Source organism: Coregonus lavaretus, assembly GCF_964263955.1.
Source record: "Coregonus lavaretus genome assembly, chromosome: 33".
Taxonomy (NCBI): Eukaryota; Metazoa; Chordata; class Actinopteri; order Salmoniformes; family Salmonidae; genus Coregonus; species Coregonus lavaretus.
The window spans coordinates 30,270,080-30,294,062 of NC_140020.1; the positions used below are offsets into that span (position 1 = coordinate 30,270,080).

The 23,983-nt window shown below is 42.7% G+C and overlaps 1 protein-coding gene across 1 annotated transcript in view; it reads left to right on the forward strand.

Moving 5' to 3' along the window:
- LOC311108674 (MAM domain-containing glycosylphosphatidylinositol anchor protein 2) overlaps positions 1–23,983 on the forward strand; it is a gene marked incomplete at both ends in the record, with an annotated part of 397,367 nt that overhangs the window by 224,969 nt on the left and 148,415 nt on the right. The window contains 2 exons of the mRNA XM_084151384.1: positions 11,669–11,801; positions 12,242–12,511. Coding sequence (XP_084007510.1) covers positions 11,669–11,801; positions 12,242–12,511 — 403 coding nt within the window. The remainder of the gene's footprint in view (positions 1–11,668; positions 11,802–12,241; positions 12,512–23,983) is intronic.

Below are 23,983 nucleotides of genomic sequence, written 5' to 3' on the forward strand. Positions count from 1 at the left end.
AAGGTCTGGACCTGTGAACCAGTTAAAATATGTGAGTTGTTCTGCTGTGACACCCCTTGAGGCGTGGTCAGCTGGGTTGTCTTCTGAAGCTATTGTCTCATCCATAAAGGTCTTATAGTCTCTGCAGTACTGCTCATTTCCCTTTAACTTCTTCTCCAGACATCTGAGACGGTGGATGCCACATACCTTGTTATCTGGTAAGTTTGGTCTTCCTTTCTTGAAGGGAAGTGGCATTTCATAGTGCCCATCATCCTTGAGTCTGATGCCACTCTCCATAATTGACATGAACTGGAGATCCTCTTGAGAAAGGTGTTCATCTTCTGAAGCCCTTTCTACAAAATCAGATTCCAACACCTTGATGACGTCTGTTGGAAGGACTACTTCTTTGATCTGTGTTCTACAGACATAGTGCACTTCGTTTGGGAGATTTGGAAGAACTGATGTCACTTGCTTCACAATGACTTGATGGCTTATTCCAAAGGCATCTCCAAAGTCAAGACATGGGTTGCCATAGCCGACTACACTCCAACCCAAGTCTGTTCTCTGAGCAAAGGGCTCATTTTCTTCTCCAGCAACCACTTGTCTTGGTACAAGAGCTTGAGGACAGTTGTAGCCAATTAGTAGGCCGATGTCACAGCTCTGCAGAGGAGCAATTTCATCTGCAATGTGCTCAAGATGAGACCATGCCTTGGCAGTCTCTGGTGTGGGAATATGATCTCTGTTTGCAGGGATGAATTCTCTTGAGTAAGTTACTGGCAGGTAGATTATCTTATCGGAGTAGAATCCTCTTATTTGTAGATCAGTCAGCCTTCTGCTAGGCACCACTGTATTTCTTGAAGCTATTGTGGAGAGCTTTAACTGGACTGGTTCATTTTTAGTGTGAAGCACCTTTGCTGTCTCTTCAAGGATGAAGGTCGTGTCACTCTGTGTATCGAGAAGAGCGTACACAAGAACTTCATGATTTGGCTTACTTGTAGTGGACAACCACACAGGAATGACTGAGGATGTATGGGTGCCTTTAACATTCTGGATAACTCTGTTAGATGTTACCTCGCTTGGTGGTTTTGTCACCCTCTCTTGTGAACGATCTGTCGTTCCTTCTCTTGACTTGTCACTCTCCATTTCTCCATCAGTCCTTGTTGACATTCCTCTTTCTTTGCTGCGATTATCGTGTAGGCAGGTTGGATGTCCTTTCTCACAAGTATCACAGATCCTTCTATTTTCACACTCCTTTGAGCGATGGCCAGGCTTCAGACAGCCAAAGCACAACTTCATCCCTTGAACAAACTTGACTCGCTCAGAGATGGTTTTATTCATACATTTCCAACACTTGTGTAGACTGTGACCTGACTTCTCACAAAAAACACAGCTTGTGGAGGAAGCTTTTTCATCTGAGTTAGTTGCTAGTACCTTTGCTCCGAGAGCTCTGTTCTTTAAAACCTTGATCTGCTCACCTTCAGCAGGTTTCAGAGCATGGAGAGATGTTATTGGGTTATTTGCAATCTTAGCTTCACGTGTGAGAAACTTTACAAACTGCTGGAAGCTTGGGAATGTGTGACTTTCTTCCTCCACTTCTATGACCTTTCTGTTCCATCTCGAGGTCAGCCAGTCTGGAAGCTTTGCAAGTAACTTCTGGTTCTCATTGCAGTCATTAAGTACTTCGAGGCCTCTGATCTGAGTCATAGCAGCCTCACAGCTCCGAAGAAAATCAGCAAACTCTTGAAGTTCGATACTGCCTTTGGAGCTTATCTTGGGCCATGCCTCCAGCTTATCTCTGAATGCTTTGGCTATGAGGAATGGATTTCCATATCTTTCCTCGAGAATCCTCCATGCTGCGTGATAGGCTGACTCTGAACCAAGCAGGAAGTAGCTCTCTATAGCCTTTTTAGCAGGTCCACCCACATACTTTCGCAAGTAATATATATTTTCTTCGGCTGGAATGTTTTTCCGATCAATGAGTGTCTGAAATGAAACCTTCCAGTCATTGAATCTGAGTGGGTCGCCATTGAATATTGTTGGTTCAGGTATAGGAAGACGACCTGCACTGATGGACTCTGCAAGTGCTCTAACAAGAGCTGCTGTGCTGTCATCCTGCTTTGAATGTGCCCGGTCTTGTGGTGAAGAATGGTGCTGCAACAGATTATTTTCATGTTTAACTTCTTCCTTTTCCTTCATACAGACACTTTGATGGAGTAGACTGCTTATTTCTTTATCTGAGCACTCACTCTGATCATACACTCGCTGACGTGCCTTAGCAGCCTTTAACTTTTTAACTGTCTCTAGTCGCTCCAGTTGTCTCCGCTTTGCATCTAGCACCTTTTGTCTCTCTGCAGCTTCAGCTTCAAGCCTTTCCAATTCCTCAATGCAACACTCTTGTTCTAGTAGTACTTCTAGAGTAGCTTCATTGGCAGCAACTTCAGCAGCGGCATCTTGTCTGCTAACAGAAATCTGACTTGAATGTCTGGAGCTGCTTTGAGCATGAGAGGACTTAGTGCATTGGGATTTGATACTTATCTTGTCTGAGGCTACAGACTTGAATATAGACGATGTCGCCCTGTTGCCTCGTTGTTCATCTCCTCCACCGTTATCTGCTGTCTCCAAACGATCTTTTGCAGTTTGGATGATCTTCCTGGTTACTGCATCACAGGTGTCAATTCTGCGACGTGTGTCATGGTCAGGGTTGTCTATGCGCCTTAACTCATCATAAGCAATGTTCAGATTCTCTGAGGCAGCACTTATTTTGCTTATGTGTTCATGTAGCAGGTTGTTTGAGCATTGTCCACTCAAAGCTTGCTTGGCGTCTTTAGCAATAGCCTTCCACTCCTCATAGCTCACAGTGAAACGGTGAGCAAATCTTCTTATTTGCTCATTGTACAGTTCTTGGCCCTTTTCTGTTAACTTTCGGTCTCTTTGGCTTCTTCGTGGTTCTTGTGAGGAAGTGTGGTCATTAGCTCTTGTACCTTTAGTAGCCTGTGGTTGCATGTCTATGCACTGCTGCTCTATACTTTCACCTACATTAACCTGCTTTCTCCCAGAGGTAAGACTAGGCTCTGACATTGTTACTTGGTGTACTTAAATTTGGGTTAAATCTAGTTTGGCCTGTAGCTAAGTGATTCAGCTCCCATTAGCTATTCACATTTATACTATTTTTACCACTAATATAATTTTTTAGAACATATTCACATCTACTTCACACAAATCAATATCACGTTGTTCTATGAAATGCAAAATTCAGTCTCTTGGTTGTAGCTTAGTTAACACTTAAACATACACACAACTATACCGTATGAATATGAAGGCAAAAATGTGTCAGTCTCTTGTGGGAAATAGTTTAAGCTTCTTTGCATCAGCTGGATTCATGGTAGGCGCCTGGATTCTTCTGTGGATGCTGCGGCTGTGTAAATGTCAGGAGCAGATGCACACTCTTGGATGTAGAGATGTCCCTTCTTGTCCATGGATCACGGCTCTTTGGTACTGTCTTCCTCGTCTACTCATGCAGAGCAGATGAGTTCTCACTATAGCTCCTCCAGTGACAGGCATGAGGCAAGAGGTCTTGATTTGAATATAGGGCTTTAATGCTGGTCAACCCGTGAGAACTGGTTTAAAGAAAGAAAAAATACATTAACAAAATAATGCCATATGCATGTCTCACACATCTGGCGTTATAATCAAGCTCATACAGCTAGACACTTTATGTATATTTTACACCAAAAAATGACGCACGTAAACACAAACACCCTCATAGCAAAATAAATAGTCAACAAACCTCATTGCTGCTTATCACACAGAGGTGCTAAACATCCTTTTAAATGTCCTTTATCTTCTTCTGTATACTTTCTTTGTAAGTATGCACTTAAACACGATAACAGTGGAAAAATAATTCGCTTTTTGCGGTAAAGTTTCCTCGGTGCGTCGCTAAAGGCGCTCGGGTGACAACACTCGGGCGGAACCATAATTAGTTCCGTCTTGCTGTAAACGTACAATTCAGAAGAAATTAAATAATAAAAAGTGCAAATACATAAAATAAACTAAAATGCTAATACATGAAATAAACTGGCGACAGAGGCAGTTACACTACTACATATAACAATACGATTAAATGATATCTTTACATAAAAAAAGTATATCAGAATTCCAGTCATTCCAATACATGTTATATTCCCCTTGATCTTCAAGAATAGGACTTGGAAATATGGAAGTATAGATTAGCCAAATTGTTTTTCCTGAGCATAATCCCAAAACAAAGGATTTATTAGCCAGCATACTACTCTGTTGTTAATGATTTTGTTGTCATACTTATTCAAGTGTTTTTCTTTATTTTTACTATTTTCTACATTGTAGAATAATAGTGAACATTTACATTTTAGTCATTTAGCAGACGCTCTTATCCAGAGCGACTTACAGTTAGTGAATACATTATTATTTTTTTATACTGGCCCCCCGTGGGAATCGAACCCACAACCCTGGCGTTGCAAACGCCATGCTCTATCAACTGAGCTACATCCCTGACGGCCATTCCCTCCCCTACCCTGGACGATGCTGGGCCAATTGTGCGCCGCCCATGAGTAGTGAAGACATCAAAACTATGAAATAACACATATGGAATCATGTAGTAACCAAAAAAGTGTTAAACAAATCAAAATATATTTTATATTTGAGATTCGTCAAATAGCCACCCTTTTCCTTGATGACAGCTTTGCACACTCTTGGCATTCTCTCAACCAGCTTCACCTGGAATGCTTTTCCAACAGTCTTGAAGGAGTTCCCACATATGCTGAGGACTTCTTGGCTGCTTTTCTTTCACTCTGCGGTCGAACTCATTCCAAACCATCTCAATTTGGTTGAGGTCGGGGGATTGTGTAGGCCAGGTCATCTGATGCAGCACTCCATCACTCTCCTTCTTGGTCAAATAGCCCTTACACAGCCTGGAGGTGTGTTGGGTCATTGTCCTGTTGAAAAACAAGTCATAGTCCCACTAAGCCCAAACCAGGTGGGATGGCGTATCGCTGCAGAACGCTGTGGTAGCCATGCTGGTTAAGTGTGCCTTGAATTCTAAATAAATCAAAGACAGTGTCATCAGCAAAGCACCCCCACACCATAACACCTTCTCCTCCATGCTTTGCATTGGGAAATACACATGTGGAGATCATCCGTTCACCCACACCGCGTCTCACAAAGACAAGGCGGTTGGAACCAAATATCTCCAATAGGACTCCAGACCAAAGGACACATTTCCACCAGTCTAATGTCCATTGCTCATGTTTCTTGGCCCAAGCAAGTCTCTTCTTCTTATTGGTGTCCTTTAGTAGTGTTTTTTTTTGCAGAAATTCAACCATGAGGGCCTGATTCACACAGTCTCCTCTGAACAGTTGATGTTGAGATGTGTCTGTTACTTGAATTCTGTGAAGCATTTATTTGGGCTGCAATTTATGAGGCTGGTAACTCTAATGAACTTATCCTCTGCAGCAGAGGTAACTCTGTGTCTTCCATTCCTGTGGCGGTCCACATGAAAGCCAGTTTCATCATAGCGCTTGATGGTTTTTGCGACCGCAAAGGTAGCTTAGTGGTTAAGAGCATTGTGCCAGTAACCAAAAGGTCGCTGGTTCTAATCCCCGAGCCGACTAGGTGAAAAACCTGTCGATGTGCCCTTGAGCAAGGCACTTAAACCTAATTGCTCCTGCTAAATGACAAAAAATTAAAAAATAAAAGCTTTCAAAGTTGTTGACAATTTCCGTATTGACTAGCCTTCATGTCTTAAAGTAATTATGGACTGTCATTTCTCTTTTCTAATTTGAACTGTTCTTGCCATAATAGGGACTTGGTCTTTTACCAAATAGGGCTATGTTCTGTATACCATCCCTACCTTGTCACAAAACAACTGATTGGCTCAAATGCATTAAGAAGGAAAACAATTCCACAAATTTTTAAGAAGGCACACCTGTTAATTGAAATGCATTCCAGGTGACTACCTCATGAAGCTGGTTGAGAGAATGCCAAGAGTGTGCAAAGCTGTCATCAAGGCAAAGGGTGGCTATTTGAAGAATCTCAAATCTCAAATATATGTTGATTTGTTTAACACTTTTTTGGTTACTACATGGTTCCATATGTGTTATTTCATAGTTTTTTTATGTATAATTCTACAATGTAGAAAATAGTAAAAATAAAGAAAAGCCCTTGAGTGAGTAGGTGTTCTAAAACTTTTGATGGTAGTGTATATAATTTATAAGTCCAAAATCGGATGTAGCAACTACAGACTGCCTCTTTAAGTCTATCAAAAGTGTGCGAGTTTGAGTATGTGTCCATTAGGCCTATGGATTTATTTATTTTATCAGCATGAATTAGATTGAGCAATAAAAGCCACACTTTTATTCCATAGGCTGGGATCAGCACTATGCAGCTGTGGCAAGAGCTCATTTTTCACTGGCTGTCCACTGGTTTCAAAAACAATGATTGATAGGCAGCTTAAACTTCTTGAATTAAACCATTATTGGGTTCAAATGCACATTTAGATTTGTGAACAGCCATCCACAACAACGGTAAGGTGCAAATAGCTAAATGAGAGAGCAGCAGTGTGATTCACATCAATGCGCTTTGTAGATATCAATAATAAGTGATATCCGTATTGCCGTAGACTACACCACTGCTGTCATCCTTACCTCCAAGCGTTTATTCAAGTTGGATAATCTTTGGATGCTGACAGCAGTCGCACCATTGGAAGACATAGCTTGGAAGACATAGCTTGGACTGTAGCCTGTAACAGTCTATTTCTGCTCTTTTCACGTGATCCATCAAACACATTTGGTGTGTCATCAAATTGGTCTCTGACTTGTGGTCAGACTCAGACAGGTGGAACAAACTTCTGCCTCTTTTCAATGCTGATTTGAATGTCATTGAGAAAACAGAGAAGCGTCTACAACAAAAAACATCCTTGCTGAATGTAAAAGTAATCCTCGAAGTAATCATCAAGTTTTTCAAAAGTATCTGTAATCTGATTACAATATTTTAGCTGGTAACGTAACAGATTACAGGTTTTTAAAAAATGTAATCCCCAACCCTGGTTAAACTGGCCTCTGAATCATCATTCCCACCAAACACATCTTCCGCTAACAGCCAAAACCAGAGAGGAGGAGGTAATACGACTGTAACCACAGACTGAGTCCATCCCCAATCAAATACAATTAACATATAAACGCCATGCAATATGATGATGATGATCATTGGGGGGAATGAAAGAGATGAGTGATTAGGGTTTGTGGGGACTGTGACTGGGATTTGTGAGGACTATGATTGTGGCATGTGAGGACTGATGTGCCAGGCTGACTGAAGTCCTAAACTGACCCCCTGGTGGAGAGGAAGGAGATCAAAGACTCTCATCACATCCGATCACAGGGCTCTAGCGTGGCCTTTGTGGAGGGTAGTTCCACCTCAAAAAGCAGAAGAAACAGAATTTAGACACCCACCATCTCAGATTGTTAGAAACAGATAAGAGTAGCATTCCTGCAACATTATTTTGTTGAAATATAATTACATCTCTGAGAAATTAAGCTAATTGATTGGCAATGTGGTACCTAACATACAATTTGGGCCAAACTTGTTTCTAACAATGAGTTAGACATGAGGAATCCAAATAAATAGTCGAAAGCCACCCTTGGACCCAATCCTACCCCAGCATGTCTATGTCTGACAAGTAGTATGGAGCTGCGGCTCAGAGTACTGTTTCTTTATCCTATGTAATGTATTCCCAGTGAATTTGGTGATGTTTTTTTCCCCCTGTTCATAGAAATTAGTAATTGAAATTATGTTTATGTCCGATCCTACATCTTGATGTTACCAGGTTTTGACCATTAGATGGTGCTGTTCCAGATTATTTCTTTTTTAACACTAGAACCACTGGGCCTCGAGGGATCCCCCTTCAAGCTAATGAGCTCATTCTGACTGCAACATTCTAACAGTGTATTTAATACATTTCATATATGCTATCACTCAAATAATCATTTGGTTGTGTTTTAGAATTTAGGTAACATTAATATATATATTATTTTTTCATTTAAAATAACAACATACAATTTAAAATTAGTTTATGTTAGTGTAGGCTATATGTAAAAACAAAACAAAAACACAAGTGTTCAATCAATTTCATTCATAAAGTGCCTTCGTTACAACTACGAAACAGAAAGTATATGTGTTGGAACATGGTAACAGCTTATTTTTATAACAATATTTCTTTTTTTACAAAAAACCCAACCATACGCTGTCAAATGGTGAAAACAGTAGCCTAAACATCATTATAAGCTCCCAGTGTGCTTGATAAATTGTGAAAATCAGCACAAAAACAATAATGGTATTATAATGAATATAAGTGTCAATATGAGCAGTAAAAAATAGTCAATTATTATCAGCTCTTGCTTTCACGCATTGGTATAAATTGGATTTCATTTAACGGTTATCCCGAGTAGGCTTGTTTTATTTGCCAGCAACTTGTTCACCAATGACAGTGAAAAATTGTCCATGGTGACTTTTCTCCCCTTGCCAAGGTAAGGTTCCACAATCCTCATCACCACATTCTCCAACACTCGCTCACCTGCTTCCCAATGTGGATGTTTTCCCAGATACGGAAAGTCATTCAGCATGTACTTGGTGTTGACGTCAGTGGCTAACCAAAACTTAATTCCAAACTTGTCGGATTTATTCTCAATGTATTGCGTAAAGCCACAACAAGCTTTGTTGGGAACAATTGTTCATCAACAGTGATGTTCTCTGCTGGTTTGTAACATGCAATGCTGTTCTGTACAAACGTCTTCCAAACGTCTCCAGGCGTCGCATTCTCATTTCTTTGTCATCAAAACGGAGGTAACACATGATCTCTCTGAAGGTATCCTATGACATTGTTTCTCCAAAGAATGGTATCCCATACATGTCTGACTAGAAGCTCACCATGCTGCATATACATGCTCTTTCCACCGAATGCTCCACGGACATACATGATTAAAATGAACGCTTCCAGCTCATCAACAGAGACAGATCCCAGGCAGTGTCTCCTTGCTCCCTGTACACCTCTGTTACAGTACAGTCCCTGACTGTCCCTGACATGCTGTAGCATGTTCATGTAACATAAACAACGAAAGCTGGTGAGTGCGTTGCTGATGTTGTTTTTTGCTTGAGATGTAGGGCCTGCTCTCTCGGTGATGACATTTTGTGTTGATAATCGGCCAATAGCATTGTCACCAGCTTGTTCTATCTAAACGGTGCAGTCCCTTCCTCTCTCCTGTCTCACTGTTTCCTTTGGTGGTGGAGCAGGCACCTGCTCAGTGCGCACTGTTCTGGATTTTTTGCGCTTAGGTCTCGGAGGTGTAGGTTATTCAGGCCGAGGCTCAGAATCCGAAGAGTAATCATCAGAGATATCGTGATTTATTTATTCCCCACCATCTGAGTCATTTTCATTCCGCTCTTGTAGCAGCGCTAACGCAGCATGTGCATCCATTTGTCTTGGTCTTCTTGCCATTGTACATTACGCACATCTCACTGTGTACTCCAAGTAGGCCAGAGTAGACTGATAAAACTGCTTTGATTTGGTGGACTGATATAGGGTACATACCATTTGGAGATTATAATTAGAATATACCAATACAATAGAATGGCCCGCCCTGTTCTTTATTGACAATCAGTGATTACATAAATATGCATCGTTCGCTTCCCCTCGCTCATCAACTCACATATTCTCCCCCTTTCTCCCCCATCATACTTTACTTCCTTTTATTTAATCTGTTGTTATGTGTAAAATTAGTTTGTTATAGTTTATGTTCAGTTTTGAGGCAATTATCAGGTTGATTATCAACTGGGCACTGCACTTTCCAATGTCGGGAGATTGAGTGGAGCAGATCCCTACTGTCCGGAGAAGGAGGAGCAACGGGGGAAAACCATTCAAATAATGACATGCCCTCCTAAAACTGGTTATAACTCCAGTTCTGTTTGTGATATTACATTTTTTACAACGGCAGTGTGTTTTATAGACTTATTTAGGAAAAGTCAAGGATGGAGAGAGGCATGACTTTAAAAATAAAATACATTAATGAGCAATCAAAATGACTGCTTTAGCAGTTCTAGTGTTAAAGAATCCCCCCCCCTCAATGTTAAAGGGATAGTTCATGGACAAGGTATGACAGCAACCCATGATTTGTAGCGCGTACAAATCTTCTGTCGTCGGTTGCAACACTCACTACCGAGTTCCAAACTGCCTCTGGAAGCAACGTCAGCACAATGCCAAGCGTCGGCTGGAGTGTTGTAAAGCTCGCCGCCATTGGATTCTGGAGCAGTGGAAACGCGTTCTCTGGAGTGAAAAATCACACTTCACCATCTGGCAATCCAACGGTCAATATCTGGGTTTGGTGGATGCCAGGAGAACGCTCCCTGCCCGAATGCATAGTGCCAACTCTTACGTTTGGTAGAGAAGGAATAATGGTCTGGGGCTGTTTTTCATGGTTTGGGCTAGGCCCCTTAGTTCCAGTGAAGGGAAATCTTAGCGCTGTGCTTCCAACTTTGTGGAAACAGTTTGGGGAAGGCCCTTTCCTGTTTCAGCATGACAATGCCCCTGTGCACAAAGCGAGGTCCATACAGAAATGGTTTGTCTTGATCGGTGTGGAAGATCTTGACTGGCCTGCACAGAGCCCTGACCTCAACCCCATTGAACACCTTTGGCCCAACATTAGTGTCCTCACTAATGCTCTTGTTGCAATGTTCCAACATCTAGTGGAAAGTCTTCCCAGAAGAGTGGAGGCTGTTATAGCAGCAAAGGGGGGACCAACTCCATATTAATGCCCATGATTTTGGAATGAGATGTTCGACGAACAGGTGTCCACATACTTTTGGTCATGTTGTTTATTTTCTTAATGCACATTTTAGAATATTCACATGAAAATCTGTCACCAATTGGATGGAAACCTAGCTATAGTTAGAAAAAAAGTTTAGTCCAAATCTGATTTTAGGTACTATATTTATTGAATATTATATGAATCCTATAGATTAAATTGGCCAATTTGGGTGCAATCAATTAGCTTAATTTCTCAGAGATCAAATTACATTTCAACAAAATATTGTTGTAGGAATGCTAACCTGTTTCTAACCACAGAAATTATTTCAGAACAATCTGAGATGGTGGGTGCCATGGCTTGCTGAAATGAGATGGAATGACCCTGGAGTCACTTTCTCTGTCTGTCAGGCTACTGTGTGGTGGTGGTGGAGGAGTCAACCAAAGAGATACACACATTGAAACTAAAAGATCCCTGCTGTCCGATGTGGAGTGGTGTAGCATGTCGACCACGTTGTGTGATCCATGGTGTGATTTGCACAGTGGTTTGGCACCAGATTAAATAAAGAAAAGCTTTGATGTGTTATGATGACTTGTTTTACAGTGAACTTCATGAACTCTGTGTTATATTTGAAAACGTGCAGATTTCTTCCTTGTTTCATGATTTACAATAAATGTGAATGGCATTGGGTTTCAACATTTCAACATATTCTGAAAACCTCTGTGAACTTTGGGAAAGTTTCCAGTATTTTGCAAGCCTTGAATGAAGTGGAGATACTTAATGAAGTGTGTTTATTATTGTGTTAATTCTATTCGCACACATTTGCACACTAGTGTTGTTGTGGTTGTGTATCTGAGCTGCAGGGGGAGACGAAAATCTTGAAGCTGAAGAACCTTCGTCCTCAGGACTACGCCAACTACAGCTGCATCGCTTCTGTTAGGAATGTCTGTGGCATTTCCGACCGAAACATCGTCTTCAAACTCACCAATAAGACAGGTTAGTCTTCAAACTCATCAACAAAACGGGTTAGTAACATTGTCTTCAAACTCACCAACAAGACAGGTTAGTCTTCAAACTCACCAACAAAACAGGTTAGTACCATAACATTGTTTTCAAACGCACCAACAAGACAGGTTAATCTTCAAATGCACCAACAAGACAGGTTCGTCTTCAAACTCACCAACAAGACAGGTTAGTCTTCAAACTCACCAACAAAACAGGTTAGTACCATAACCTCGTTTTCAAACGCACCAACAAGACAGGTTAGTCTTCAAATGTACCAACAAGACAGGTTACTCTTCAAATGTACCAACAAGACAGGTTAGTCTTCAAATGCACCAACAAGACAAGTTCGTCTTCAAACTCACCAACAAGACATGCACCATAAAGTTGATAAGAAAACAGAAAACCTCCATCCTCTTCTTCTTCCTCTCCAGCGTCTCCCTCCATCAAGCTGCTGGTGGAGGATCCCATCGTGGTGAACCCTGGCCAGACGGTGTCCCTCGTGTGTATCACTACGGGTGGGGAGCCCAACCCAACGCTGAGCTGGGTCAGCGGCTCTGACAGCCTGCCTGAGAAGAGCGTGGTGAAGGGTGGAACACTCACCCTACCGGCCATCACCTCAGACGAGGCTGGGGTCTACAGCTGTGTGGCCAGTAACAACGTGGGCAACCCAGCCAAGAAGTCTACCACAATAGTGGTCAGAGGTGAGAAGGGAGAGGGGAGCAGGAGTGGGTGTTTGTTGTAGGTGGAGTATACAAGACGCATATTGTAGAATCCTTAGAACAGCACTGTCAGCCTTGTCAAGAGGTTCAGACCTCTAGGTATAATTACTTACAGTATGTAATGGACTGACAGACGCAAGGTCAGAGATTCTAGTCCCGCTTAGGCTACTCATGGGCTATTTCTTTATGAGCTAATCCAATTTTCAACATTCAAGTGACAGGAATGGTTATGAATATGGTTACTACTTTCTTTCGCTACAACAGAGTTACTACAGTATGTAAGCATCATTTTACTACAATTGACATATCTCATTATGGATGTTGCATTAGGAAAGCTGTATTGCCTGCATGATCCTACAACACATGGCGCTATAGTTGGAGACACATAGAGTATATCAACATATTCCATACAGTGTTATGACTTCTGTGCAGTAGACGGTAGGGTAAAGCCAATAGCATGGGAATGCATGTGAAACCACTCATTAAATATACTTATTAACGGCCAATTAGAGTCATTAAGCCATGGCAGTCAAGCTGAAGGCACTGCAGGCTGTTTGCCAATCAACTGGGATGAGGACTTAGTGTCCAAGTCTCTTCCCCTCAAGGTAATTGACACATGAAGAAGCAAATAATTGTAGACTTGCCTTTGGGATTAGCCAATGGGTTAAGGATTTAGTGTCCAAGGCTCTTTCCCTCAAGGTAATTGACACATGGAGCAGCCAAAAATTATAGACTTGCCTTTAGAGGACCCATTGGTTTTCTGGCCGTATAGTAGGATGAGACATTTCAATGTTTGATTTATATAGTGTGAGTCTCGAGTTCTGTGGTGAGTTGAGTGGAAGACTGTGTTGCCGGAGAAACTGGGATGAACTCAGTGAAGTAGGACAAGCACTTAGCACAGTTCATTTGGACATGCTGAATATGACAGCTGGTTAGGATAGTGGTGGTGTGGGTGTGTGCGCGTGCACGTGTGTGTGTATGAGCATGCATATTTTTGTGTGTGTGCATATGTGTGTGTGTGTGTGTGTGTATGTGAACAGAAATTACACGGTATGTGTGTTACTGTATGTTTAAAGTATGTATATGTGTGTACACATGTTTGTGTTTGTGTGTCTTTTTGTTGATCACACCCCTAGTCCTTGAGAAGCCCTCTCATGCGGGTGTTGCCAAAGGGACTGTCTGTGTTTTCCACAGATCTGTCGTCAGCAGATGGTGGCGTTTCTGCCCATGCTGTCCCACCAGTCAGGCTGGCTCGCCATTTGGCTCGCCCCCTCCTACAGTGTTGTGTGTGTGTGTGTGTGTGTGTTTGGCTTGCCCCTGCTACAGAAAGAAAGATTACTTTTATACTATCCCAGGTATTCCTTAAAGAGGTAGGGTTTCAAGTGTCTCCGGAAGGTGGTCAGTGACTCCGCTGTCCTGGCGTCGTTAGGGAGCTTGTTCCAGCAAACAGTTTTGACTGGGCTAAGCGGGAACTGTGCTTCCGCAGAGGTAGGGGGGCCAGCAGGCCAGAGGTGGAAGAACGCAATGCCCTCGTTTGGGTGTAGCGAATGATCAGAGCCTGAAGGTAAGGAGGTGCCGTTCCCCTCACAGCTCCGTAGGCAAGCACCATGGTCTTGTAGCAGATGCAAGCTTCAACTGGAAGCCAGTGGAGTGTGCGGAGGAGCGGGGTGACATGAGAGAACTTGGGAAGGTTGAACACCAGACGGGCTGCAGCGTTCTGGATGAGTTGTAGGGGTTTAATGGCACAGGCAGGGAGCCCAGCCAACAGCGAGTTGCAGTAATCCAGACAGGAGATGACAAGTGCCTGGATTAGGACTTGTGCCGCTTCCTGTGTAAGGTAGGGTCGTACTCTGCGAATGTTGTAGAGCATGAACCTACAGGATCGGGTCACCGCTTTGATGTTAGCGGAGAACGACAGGGTGTTGTCCAGGGTCACGCCAAGGCTCTTTGCACTCTGGGAGGAGGACAGAACAGAGTTGTCAACCGTGATGGCGAGATCATGGACCGGGCAGTCCTTCCCCTGGAGGAAGAGTAGCTCCGTCTTGCCAAGGTTCAGCTTGAGGTGGTGATCCGACATCCACACTGATATGTCTGCCAGACATGCAGAGATGCGATTCGCCACCTGGTTATCAGAAGATTAATTGTGTGTCGTGTTCGTAGCAATGATAGGAGAGACCATGTGAGGATATGACAGAGCCAAGTGACTTGGTGTATAGAGAGAATAGGAGAGGGCCTAGAACTGAGCCCTGGGGGACACCAGTGGTGAGAGCACGTGATGCAGAGACAGATTCTCGCCACGCCACCTGGTAGGAGCGACCTGTCAGGTAGGACGCAATCCAAGAGTGAGCCGTGCCGGAGATGCCCAACTCGGAGAGGGTGGAGTGGAGGATCTGATGGTTCACATTATCAAAGGCAGCGGATAGGTCTAGAAGGATGAGAGCAGAGGAGAGAGAGTTAGCTTTAGCAGTGCGTAGAGCCTCCGTGACACAGAGAAGAGCAGTCTCAGTTGAATGACCAGTCTTGAAACCTGACTGGTTAGGATCAAGAAGGTCATTCTGAGAGAGATAGCAGGAGAGTTGGCTATAGACGGCACGCTCAAGAGTTTTGGAGAGAAAAGAAAGAAGGGATACTGGTCTGTAGTTGTTGACATCGGAGGGATCGAGTGTAGGTATTTTGAGGAGGGGTGCAACTCTCGCTTTCTTGAAGATGGAAGGGACATAGCCAGCGGACAAGGATGAGTTGATGAGCGAGGTGAGGTAAGGGAGAAGGTCTCCGGAAATGGTCTGGAGAAGAGAGGAGGGGATAGGGTCAAGCGGGCAGGTTGTTGGGCGGCCGGCCGTCACAAGTCGCAAGATTTCATCTGGAGAGAGAGGGGAGAAAGAAGTCAAAGCATAAGGTAGGGCAGTGTGAGCAGGACCAGCGGTGTCATTTGACTTAATAAATGAGCATCAGATGTTGTCAACCTTCTTTTCAAAATGGTTGATGAAGTCATCCACAGAGAGGGAGGAGGGAGGGGGAGGAGGAGGAGGATTCAGCAGGGAGGAGAAGGTGGCAAAGAGCTTCCTAGGGTTAGACGCAGAGGCTTGACATTTAGAGTGGTAGAAAGTGGCTTTAGCAGCAGAAACGGAGGAAGAGAATGTAGAGAGGAGGGAGTGGAAAGATGACAGGTCCGCATGGAGTCTAGTTTACCTTTATTTCCGCTCAGCTGCCCGGGGCCCAGCTGCCCGGAGCCCAATGTTTGGCAACAAAAGGATACTTTAGTGACACGATGACCTGGACAATGAGAGATATTCTCTGCCTCTGTTAACACTAAGTCAATTTGTTAGAGAATGTGTTCGCTGCAAGGTTTGTTTTAGTGTTTGTGTGCTTGCATGTATGTGTGTGCTGGGTGTGTGTAACTATGTCTGTCTGTCTGTGAATTGTTCACTACACGGGTGTATCAAACGTGAAGCGACAGCATGCAGTGAAAGGAACGTCTTAGAGACAATTGGCTTGCGTTCATTTCCTTTTCCCCCACAACCACCATTTACACACCTAGTACTGTACCTACGTTTCCTAGTATTGTACCTACGTTACCTAGGACTGTATCTACGTTTTCTAGTACTGTACCTATGTTTCCTAGTACTGTACCTACGTTTCCTAGTACTCTACCTACGTTTCCTATTACTGTACCTACGTTTCCTAGTACCATACCTACGTTTCGTAGTAATGTACCTTCATTTCCTAGTACTGTACCTACGTTTCCTCCCTGTGCGTTCTTAAAACAGTGTGCTTTGCGGGTGTGTGATGTGGAGAAATTAGTGGTGTTGGAGGTATCAAACATTCAGAATCAAACAATGTTCTGCTGTTCTGTTGTTGTCTCGTCGTCTCTCCTGACAATTCCTCCAGGACTTCCTTCCTTCCAGATGACTCCAAATGAGACATCAGCCATTTCAGTCAGCGAACACACACAGGCAACCCCTCCACAACACACACAGGCTCTACACTCTCTGTGAGGGGATTCTGTGTTATTAATAACAGAGAAAAGCTGAAATGGGTTTCATAGTGAGCCTGTCTGCTGATGTTATTTAGGCTGTTGTTGGGAATTGTTAGGGAAAAACAAACCCCTCATGATGTGATTTGTAACAACCTGGCTGTTAGCATGTAAATCAATATGTGAATGACTCAAATTTGCTCTGGAATACATTCTGGTCCGGAGCTGCATACATTTCCATTTATAAATGGCAAATGTAATGGTCTGGGTGAATGGGCCTGGCAGACAGACTGGAGAGTTGGGCAGCGGCTGTCAGGACTGTGGCTATTTGTCAGTGTGTGTGTGTGTGCGGTTGTTTGTGTGTGTGCGTGTGTGTGTGTGTGTGTGTGTGCGTCCTGCTGGCCTGTGACTGAACATGTCAAGTTCAGTAGAGGTCAACCACAAGGTAATATACAGCACAACGGCCTGTCACTCGCCACGTCCAAACATTGGCATGGGTCAGTGTGTGTGTGAGCGTTAACGTGTGGAGGCATGGTGTGATGATAATCAGAGAGGGGTGTGTGTGTGGTCGGGGTCTGGGGTTGAATGTGTGTGTGTGTGTGTGTGTGTTTGCGGGGGTCTGGGGCCCCTGTATATCTTTACCCTTGACTAATGTCCCCGAGAGGAGGTAGGTAAAGTAGAGGAGAGAGAGCCATCTGGCCCTTAGAGGACCGCTAAGCTAGACCTGCTGATTACCAGTGGGAGAGATGAATGGTGGATGGAGGCCACCGTGTGGTGCCAAAGGAGAGATGGACAGACTGAAAGAGGGAGAGAGACTGGGGGTTAGAGAGAGACTGGGGGTTAGAGAGATACAGGTGTCAGTGCCATCTTGTCAGCCAGTCTTAAAAGAGGAGGGGTCGGGGATAGTGTGTGTGTGTGTGTCTGTCTGTCTGTGTGTGTGAATTTGTGTGTGTGTGTGTGTGTGTGTGTGTATGTGCCTGTAATTGTGTCATTGTGACCGCATCAGGGGCATGTGGCCCCCCATTAGCTAAGCAGCTCCCATGAGGGGGTATTGTAATCCAGCCGTGTGACTAGAGTCCTCTATGGACCAAACCCCAAAAGAGACTTCTCTCTTTGTGTCATTATCTACCTATTCATGTTACAGGCCACCCATTATTATTCACCACAGCTACTGTATCACCATGGAGACTATTACACACACTTTACATACACACACACACACACACACACACACACACACACACACACACACACACAACTAATGTCTTAAAGCCAAGGAGAATATTACACTCTCTCTACAGGCACATGCACTTTGGCTCAACAAAACATGCTGGAGTTGCGTCATGATTCATATTCATAGAGGTAAATAGAATCCAGGTAACTAGAAAATATCCTATTCATCAGTGCCCTAGCTACAATGTTATAAGTGTAACCTCTTTAGATCATAGAAGAATAAAAAAATGCGTGGTATAGTGGTGTTATAAGTGTTTAAACGGTTCCTTCCATTGAGTAGAAAATATTTCTGTAGAGCACAGCTTCGAGTAAAGAGCTTTAAAAGGAAAGTCTTACTGGATACAGTATTTATTGATTATTTTTTCCTCTCACGTACAACCAGGTCCCTGGTTCTAGACAGAAATGTTCAGAGCGGTGAAGAGAAAACCAACTTCCAAAGGCCATATCATTAATAATGAATGGTGAATGTGTGTTTGTGCACATTAACTTTCATTTTTTGCCTCGGTGCTCACGGTACTCAAATGCTTTTAACTACTGCAGTGGGCTAAATCAGGGTCACACAGAGTGTTTCTTGGTAGTCTTAAACAAATCTACTTTGAAACAAAAGTATACAGCTCACACACATGGTTATGGGCTTTAAAAAAAGAAGACACCTATAATAATACTAATATGCCATTTAGCAGACGCATTTATCCAAAGCGACTTACAGTCATGCGTGCATACATTTTTGTGTATGGGTGGTCCCGGGGATCAAACCCACTACCTTGGCGTTACAAGTGCCGTGCTCTACCAGCTGAGCTACAGAGGACCACGTACTGTAAAAAAAAGTTATCAGTACAACCTCTCAAAGTGAATAAAAATGTTATCGCAAGTGCAAAAAGGAGCGGAGACATAGGACACCCTTGACGGGTCCCTCTGGATAGGGGGAAGTATTTAGAATGTTGAGAGGTGATGTGTACCCTAGCTGTAGGAGCAGAATAGAGCAGACGTATCCATGAGATGAAATTGGTACCAAAACCACTCCACTTGGTCGAAAACCTCCTCATCAAGAGAAACAACAATTTTGGGGTCTGGAAAACAGTTGCGCCCTTTGATGAAGCCTGTTTGACCATCAGATATGACATCCTGAAGGCAGGGTTACAACCAGCATGCTAGAACCTTAGATAATAGTTTAACATAAGCGTTCAAAAGTGAAATGAGCCGATATCCACCACATTCCACCGGATCTTTATCTTTCTGGAGTATAAGTGAGATGGAGGTTTGAGTTAGCGTCGAGGGGAGAGAGCCCTGTGCTAACGAGTCGGTGAACATATCTAATAGTAGTGTGGCGAGTTGATCTGAGAATTGTATATAAATTGACAGGGAAGCCATCAGGGCCTGGGGCCTTGCCACTTTGCATTGACTTTAGACATTTTGTTATCTCATCTAGATGCAGAGGGTTATCCAGAACTTTACTCATGTCCATATCAATGGATGGAACATCCAAGTTATCTAAAAAGTTGTCCATAGCCGTATTATTTGATGGGGGTTTGAATTTGTAGAGGTTAGAATAAAATCACACAAAAGTTGAATTCATATTACGGGATCACTTGTAAGATTACGGGAAGAGTCATATACCTGAGAGATAAGATGAGATGCTGACTGGCATTTAAGTTGGTGTGCCAAAAGGCTGCTGGCCTTGTCACCATATTCGTAGTATGTCCCCTTTGTTTGTTGCAACAGAAACTCTGCTTTATCAGCGGAAAGCAGATTAAATTGAGTTTGAAGTTTCAGCTTCTCTGCGTATAATTCAAGGGATGGTGAAGTTGAATATTGGCGGTCTATTGCCAGGATTGAGTCCACCAGTTCTTGACGTTTCAGTTGTCTTTGTTTGACATAATGAGCATTGTAAGAAATTATCTTTCCCCGTAATACAGCTTTGAAAGTCTCCCAAAAAAGAGAGGGGGAGGTGTCATCATTTTTATTTGTTATAATAAATACATCTATGTTGGTTGAATTAAAGCCACAGAAGATTAGGGAGAGAGGCTAAAAGAGATGTAATAAATCTAGTGTCATCCCAGTTAGGGGCGTAAACATTCGCAAGTACTACAGGGGTCTATAAGAGGGTGCCACTACCTATTGTATAACATCCTCCAGGATCTGAAATTATCTGTGAGGGTGAAAACTGTACTTGTTTGTGAATCACTATTTCTGTTCCCCTGACTTTGCCGTTAAAATTATAATTAAACACCTGTCCAACCCATGCTTTACGCAATCTGGTATGGTCGTTAACACGTAGGTGCGTTTCTTGAATAAATGCGATATCAGTATTCAGGCTCTTCAGATGTGAAAATACTCTGGAGCGCTTAATTTGCCCCAGTCTGACTTGAAGCCCCAAAATACCATCCTGACTTGTTGTTGAACTAGACATTAATCCTTATAAGAGGAGAAGTCAAATTAAAAAGAAAGAGGAAAAGAGAGATTGAGAGAGGAGCAGCTTGAAAAAAACATTTAAAAAAAACTCTAAACAGAAACAGAGCACAAGAATCTACGGATAATGTCAACATACCAACCCCCCCAACATACACAAAAATAAAATTAAAATACTAATCCTAAACTCGTCTTTATGAACGAGACAAGCAGCAGGAATTCTCTCTTACTCATCATCCGTTGATTACCCAAAACATGTGCGGTGAGGTCAAACCGACCTAGGGAAGAAGTTACATACGCCCTTGAAATAAAGTAAAAAAAATATGGCAGTAGGCAAGTGCACAATCTGGGTTTCGGTCACACTTTAAACAAAGAGTTTAACCTTCAGCTTCAGTTATTGCAAAATGTTAACAGCGATTGGTGGCATTTCAATGGCCATAATATGAATGTAGTCCACTAGGTGTCGCCACAGGGCTGAGTAATGAGAAACATTTGAAATTAACTAGTATGCTATGAAAAGGGTCAGCCCCTGTCTTGGTAAATTGTTACAAATGGATAACTAGCATTTTGGATATGTACAATTAAGCAAACGAACCATGGGTCTAAACTCTTCAGCTAGTTCAACAATTAAACAAGTAAAATTGGAAGAGTAGATTCACGCGCAGAGCGCGGCAAGTGTTTATTTCGGAATCGTGGTCACAGGCAGGCAATGGTCATACACAGGTAGGCAAACAGGCAGGTGAATCAAAACTAGGACTGAAGGCTATAACTGGTTCTCACAAATGAGCTAGGAAAAGGCTTAGTAGAGTCAAAACGAACAATACCTCACAAGGCACAAACAGAATAAACTGAACTAAATAAGGAGCTGATGAGACCAGGTGAGTAACTAACACAGGTGAAATCAATGAACAAAAATGAAAGACAGGGCTACGTTCAAGAACACAAGGTTGACTAAGAAAATAAATACAGAACCTTACAACCATCAGTGACCAACATCACCAATTAAGGCCAACATAAACCACAGTGGTTCAGAATGTCCATAAAAAAAGAATAAAAAAGACAATAAAAAAAAAAACGGTATACATCAAGCACACCTCCAATGAAAAATGTATACACTACCAGTCAGACGTTTGGACACACCAACTCATTCAAGGGTTTTTCTTTATTTTTTACTATTTTTTACATTATAGAATAATAGTTAAGACATCAAAACTATGAAATAACACATATGGAATCATGTAGTAAACAAAAAAATATTTTATATTTTATATTCTTCAAATAGCCACCCTTTGCCTTGATGACAGCTTTGCACACTCTTGGCATTCTCTTGGCATTCAGCTTCACCTGGAATGCTTTTCCAACAGTCTTGAAGGAGTTCCCACATATGCTGAGGCACTTGTTGGCTGCTTTTCCTTCACTCTGCGGTCCGACTCATCCCAAATCATCTCAACTGTGTTGAGGTCAGGGGATTGTGGAGGCCAGGGCATCTGATGCAGCACTCCTTCACTCTCCTTCTTGGTCAAATAGCCCTTACACAGCCTGGAGGTGTGTTGGGTCATTGTCCTGTTGAAAAACAAATGATAGTCCCACTTAACCCAAACCAGATGGGATGGCGTATTAGAATGAAAAACCTGTCCAACCCATGCTTTACGCAATCTAGTATGGTCGTTAACACGTAGGTGCATTTCTTGAAGAAATGCGATATCAGTATTCATTCTCTTGGCATTCAGCTTCACCTTCAGCAACCCAAACCAGATGGGATGGCATATCGCTGCAGAATGCTGTGGTAGCCATGCTGGTTAAGTGTGCCTTGAATTCTAAATAAATCACAGACAGTGTCATCAGCAAAACACCCCCACAACATAACACCTCCTCCTCCTTGCTTTACGGTGGGAAATACACATGCAGAGATAATCAGTTCACCCACAAAGACACTCAAATTTGTCCATTGCTTGTGTTTCTTGGCCCAAGCAGGTCTCTTCTTCTTATTGGTGTCATTTAGTAGTGGTTTCTTTGCAGTAATTCAACCATGAAGGCCTGATTCACACAGAGCACGGCGCTTGTAACGCCAGGGTAGTGGGTTCGATCCCCGGGACCACCCATATGTAAAAATGTATGCACACATGCCTGTAAGTCGCTTTGGATAAAAGCGTCTGCTAAATGGCATATTATTATTATTATTTAACAGTTGATGTTGAGATGTGTCTATTACTTGAACTTATTTGGGCTGCAATTTCTGAGGCTGGTAACTCTAATGAACTTATCCTCTCCTGTGGCAGTCCTCATGAGAGCCAGTTTCATCATAGGGCTTGATGGTTTTTGCGACTGCACTTGAAGAAACTTTCAAAATTCTTGACATTTTCCATATTGACTGACCTTTATGTCTTAAAGTAATGATGGACTGTCATTTATCTTTGCTTATTTGAGCTGTTCTTGCCATAATAGGGACATGGTCTTTTACCAAATAGGGTTATCTTCTGCATACTCCCCCTACCTTGTCACAACACAACTGATTGTCTCAAACGCATTAAGAAGTAAAGAAATTCCACAAATTAACGTTTAACAAGGCACACCTGTTAATTTAAATGCATTCCAGGTGACTACCTCATGAAGCTGGTTGAGAGAATGCCAAGAGTGTGCAAAGCTGTCATCAAGGCAAAGGGTGGCTATATGAAGAATCTCAAATATAATATATGTTTTGATTTGTTTAACACTTTTTTGGTTACTACATGATTCCATATGTGTTTTTTCATAGTTTTGATGTCTTCACTATTATTCTACAATGTAGAAAATAGTAAAAATAAAGAAAAACCCTGGAATGAGTAGGTGTGTCCAAACTTTTGACTGGTACTGTATATACACAAATTTCGGTAGACAGGATCAGTGTCTAACTAGCGAGTAACATTAGTATCCGAAATGACCTAAAGGCGGCCAAACTACCATGTGGGCTATAGATTGCCATAAGTGGAGCAGCAAGTTCAAAGCCTTAGTAAAAATAAATAAATCAAAATGCTGCGCTTTTAACAGTGATTGTCTTCTGTTAAGAAACTAAACAAGATCAAATGAAAGTTTAAACAGCAGTGAGACAGCATAGTATGTCATTGTCAACAACACAAACTAGTTATGTGCTGCCTCAAACATACCTACTGTAGCAAGCAAGCTTTAGCATAGGATTATTTAACGAGAAACGGATCGATAGATAGCCATAGATGTTTGTAGCCTAGTGTCCACACAGTCACTAGGACTAACGTTACTCACATAATACAGACAGTTGAGAAATCATCCCAATCCAGGCATTCAATCTATGCGCTGTCGGTAGAAGAACTCAGCTTCTTCAGGAGTTTCGAAAAAATTGACCTCACCGTTAAAGTTGACACGGAGACGGGCAGGATAAATCAGCCCAAAGCAGATTCCCTTCTTGTACAGAGTGGACTTGATGTCGTTGAATGCAGCCTATTTCTTCGCCAGGCTAGAAGTGAAATCCTGGTAGAACTTGATCTTGTGGTATTGGAAAGTGACGTCGCCGTGTTCCCTTGCCCACCGAAGGACGAGCTCCTTTTCGGTGCAAGGCTGCGGTGGGCTCTATCGAGTTCAGGAAGATTGGGAAAAGCCTCAGCACCCAAAACCTTCTTGAACAGCTCCGCCATGAACAGGGTTGGAGATCCTGTCTCAGAATCCTCTGGCAGTCCAATCACACTGATATTTTTGAGTTTTGAACATGAAATAAAATCATCCACTTGTAGTTGCAGCGACTTGTTGGCGGCGGCCACATCGTCAAGCCTGGTTTCCAACGTAGTGAGTTGGTCGCTGTGGCCCGACAGCCCAGCCTCAACTTCGGC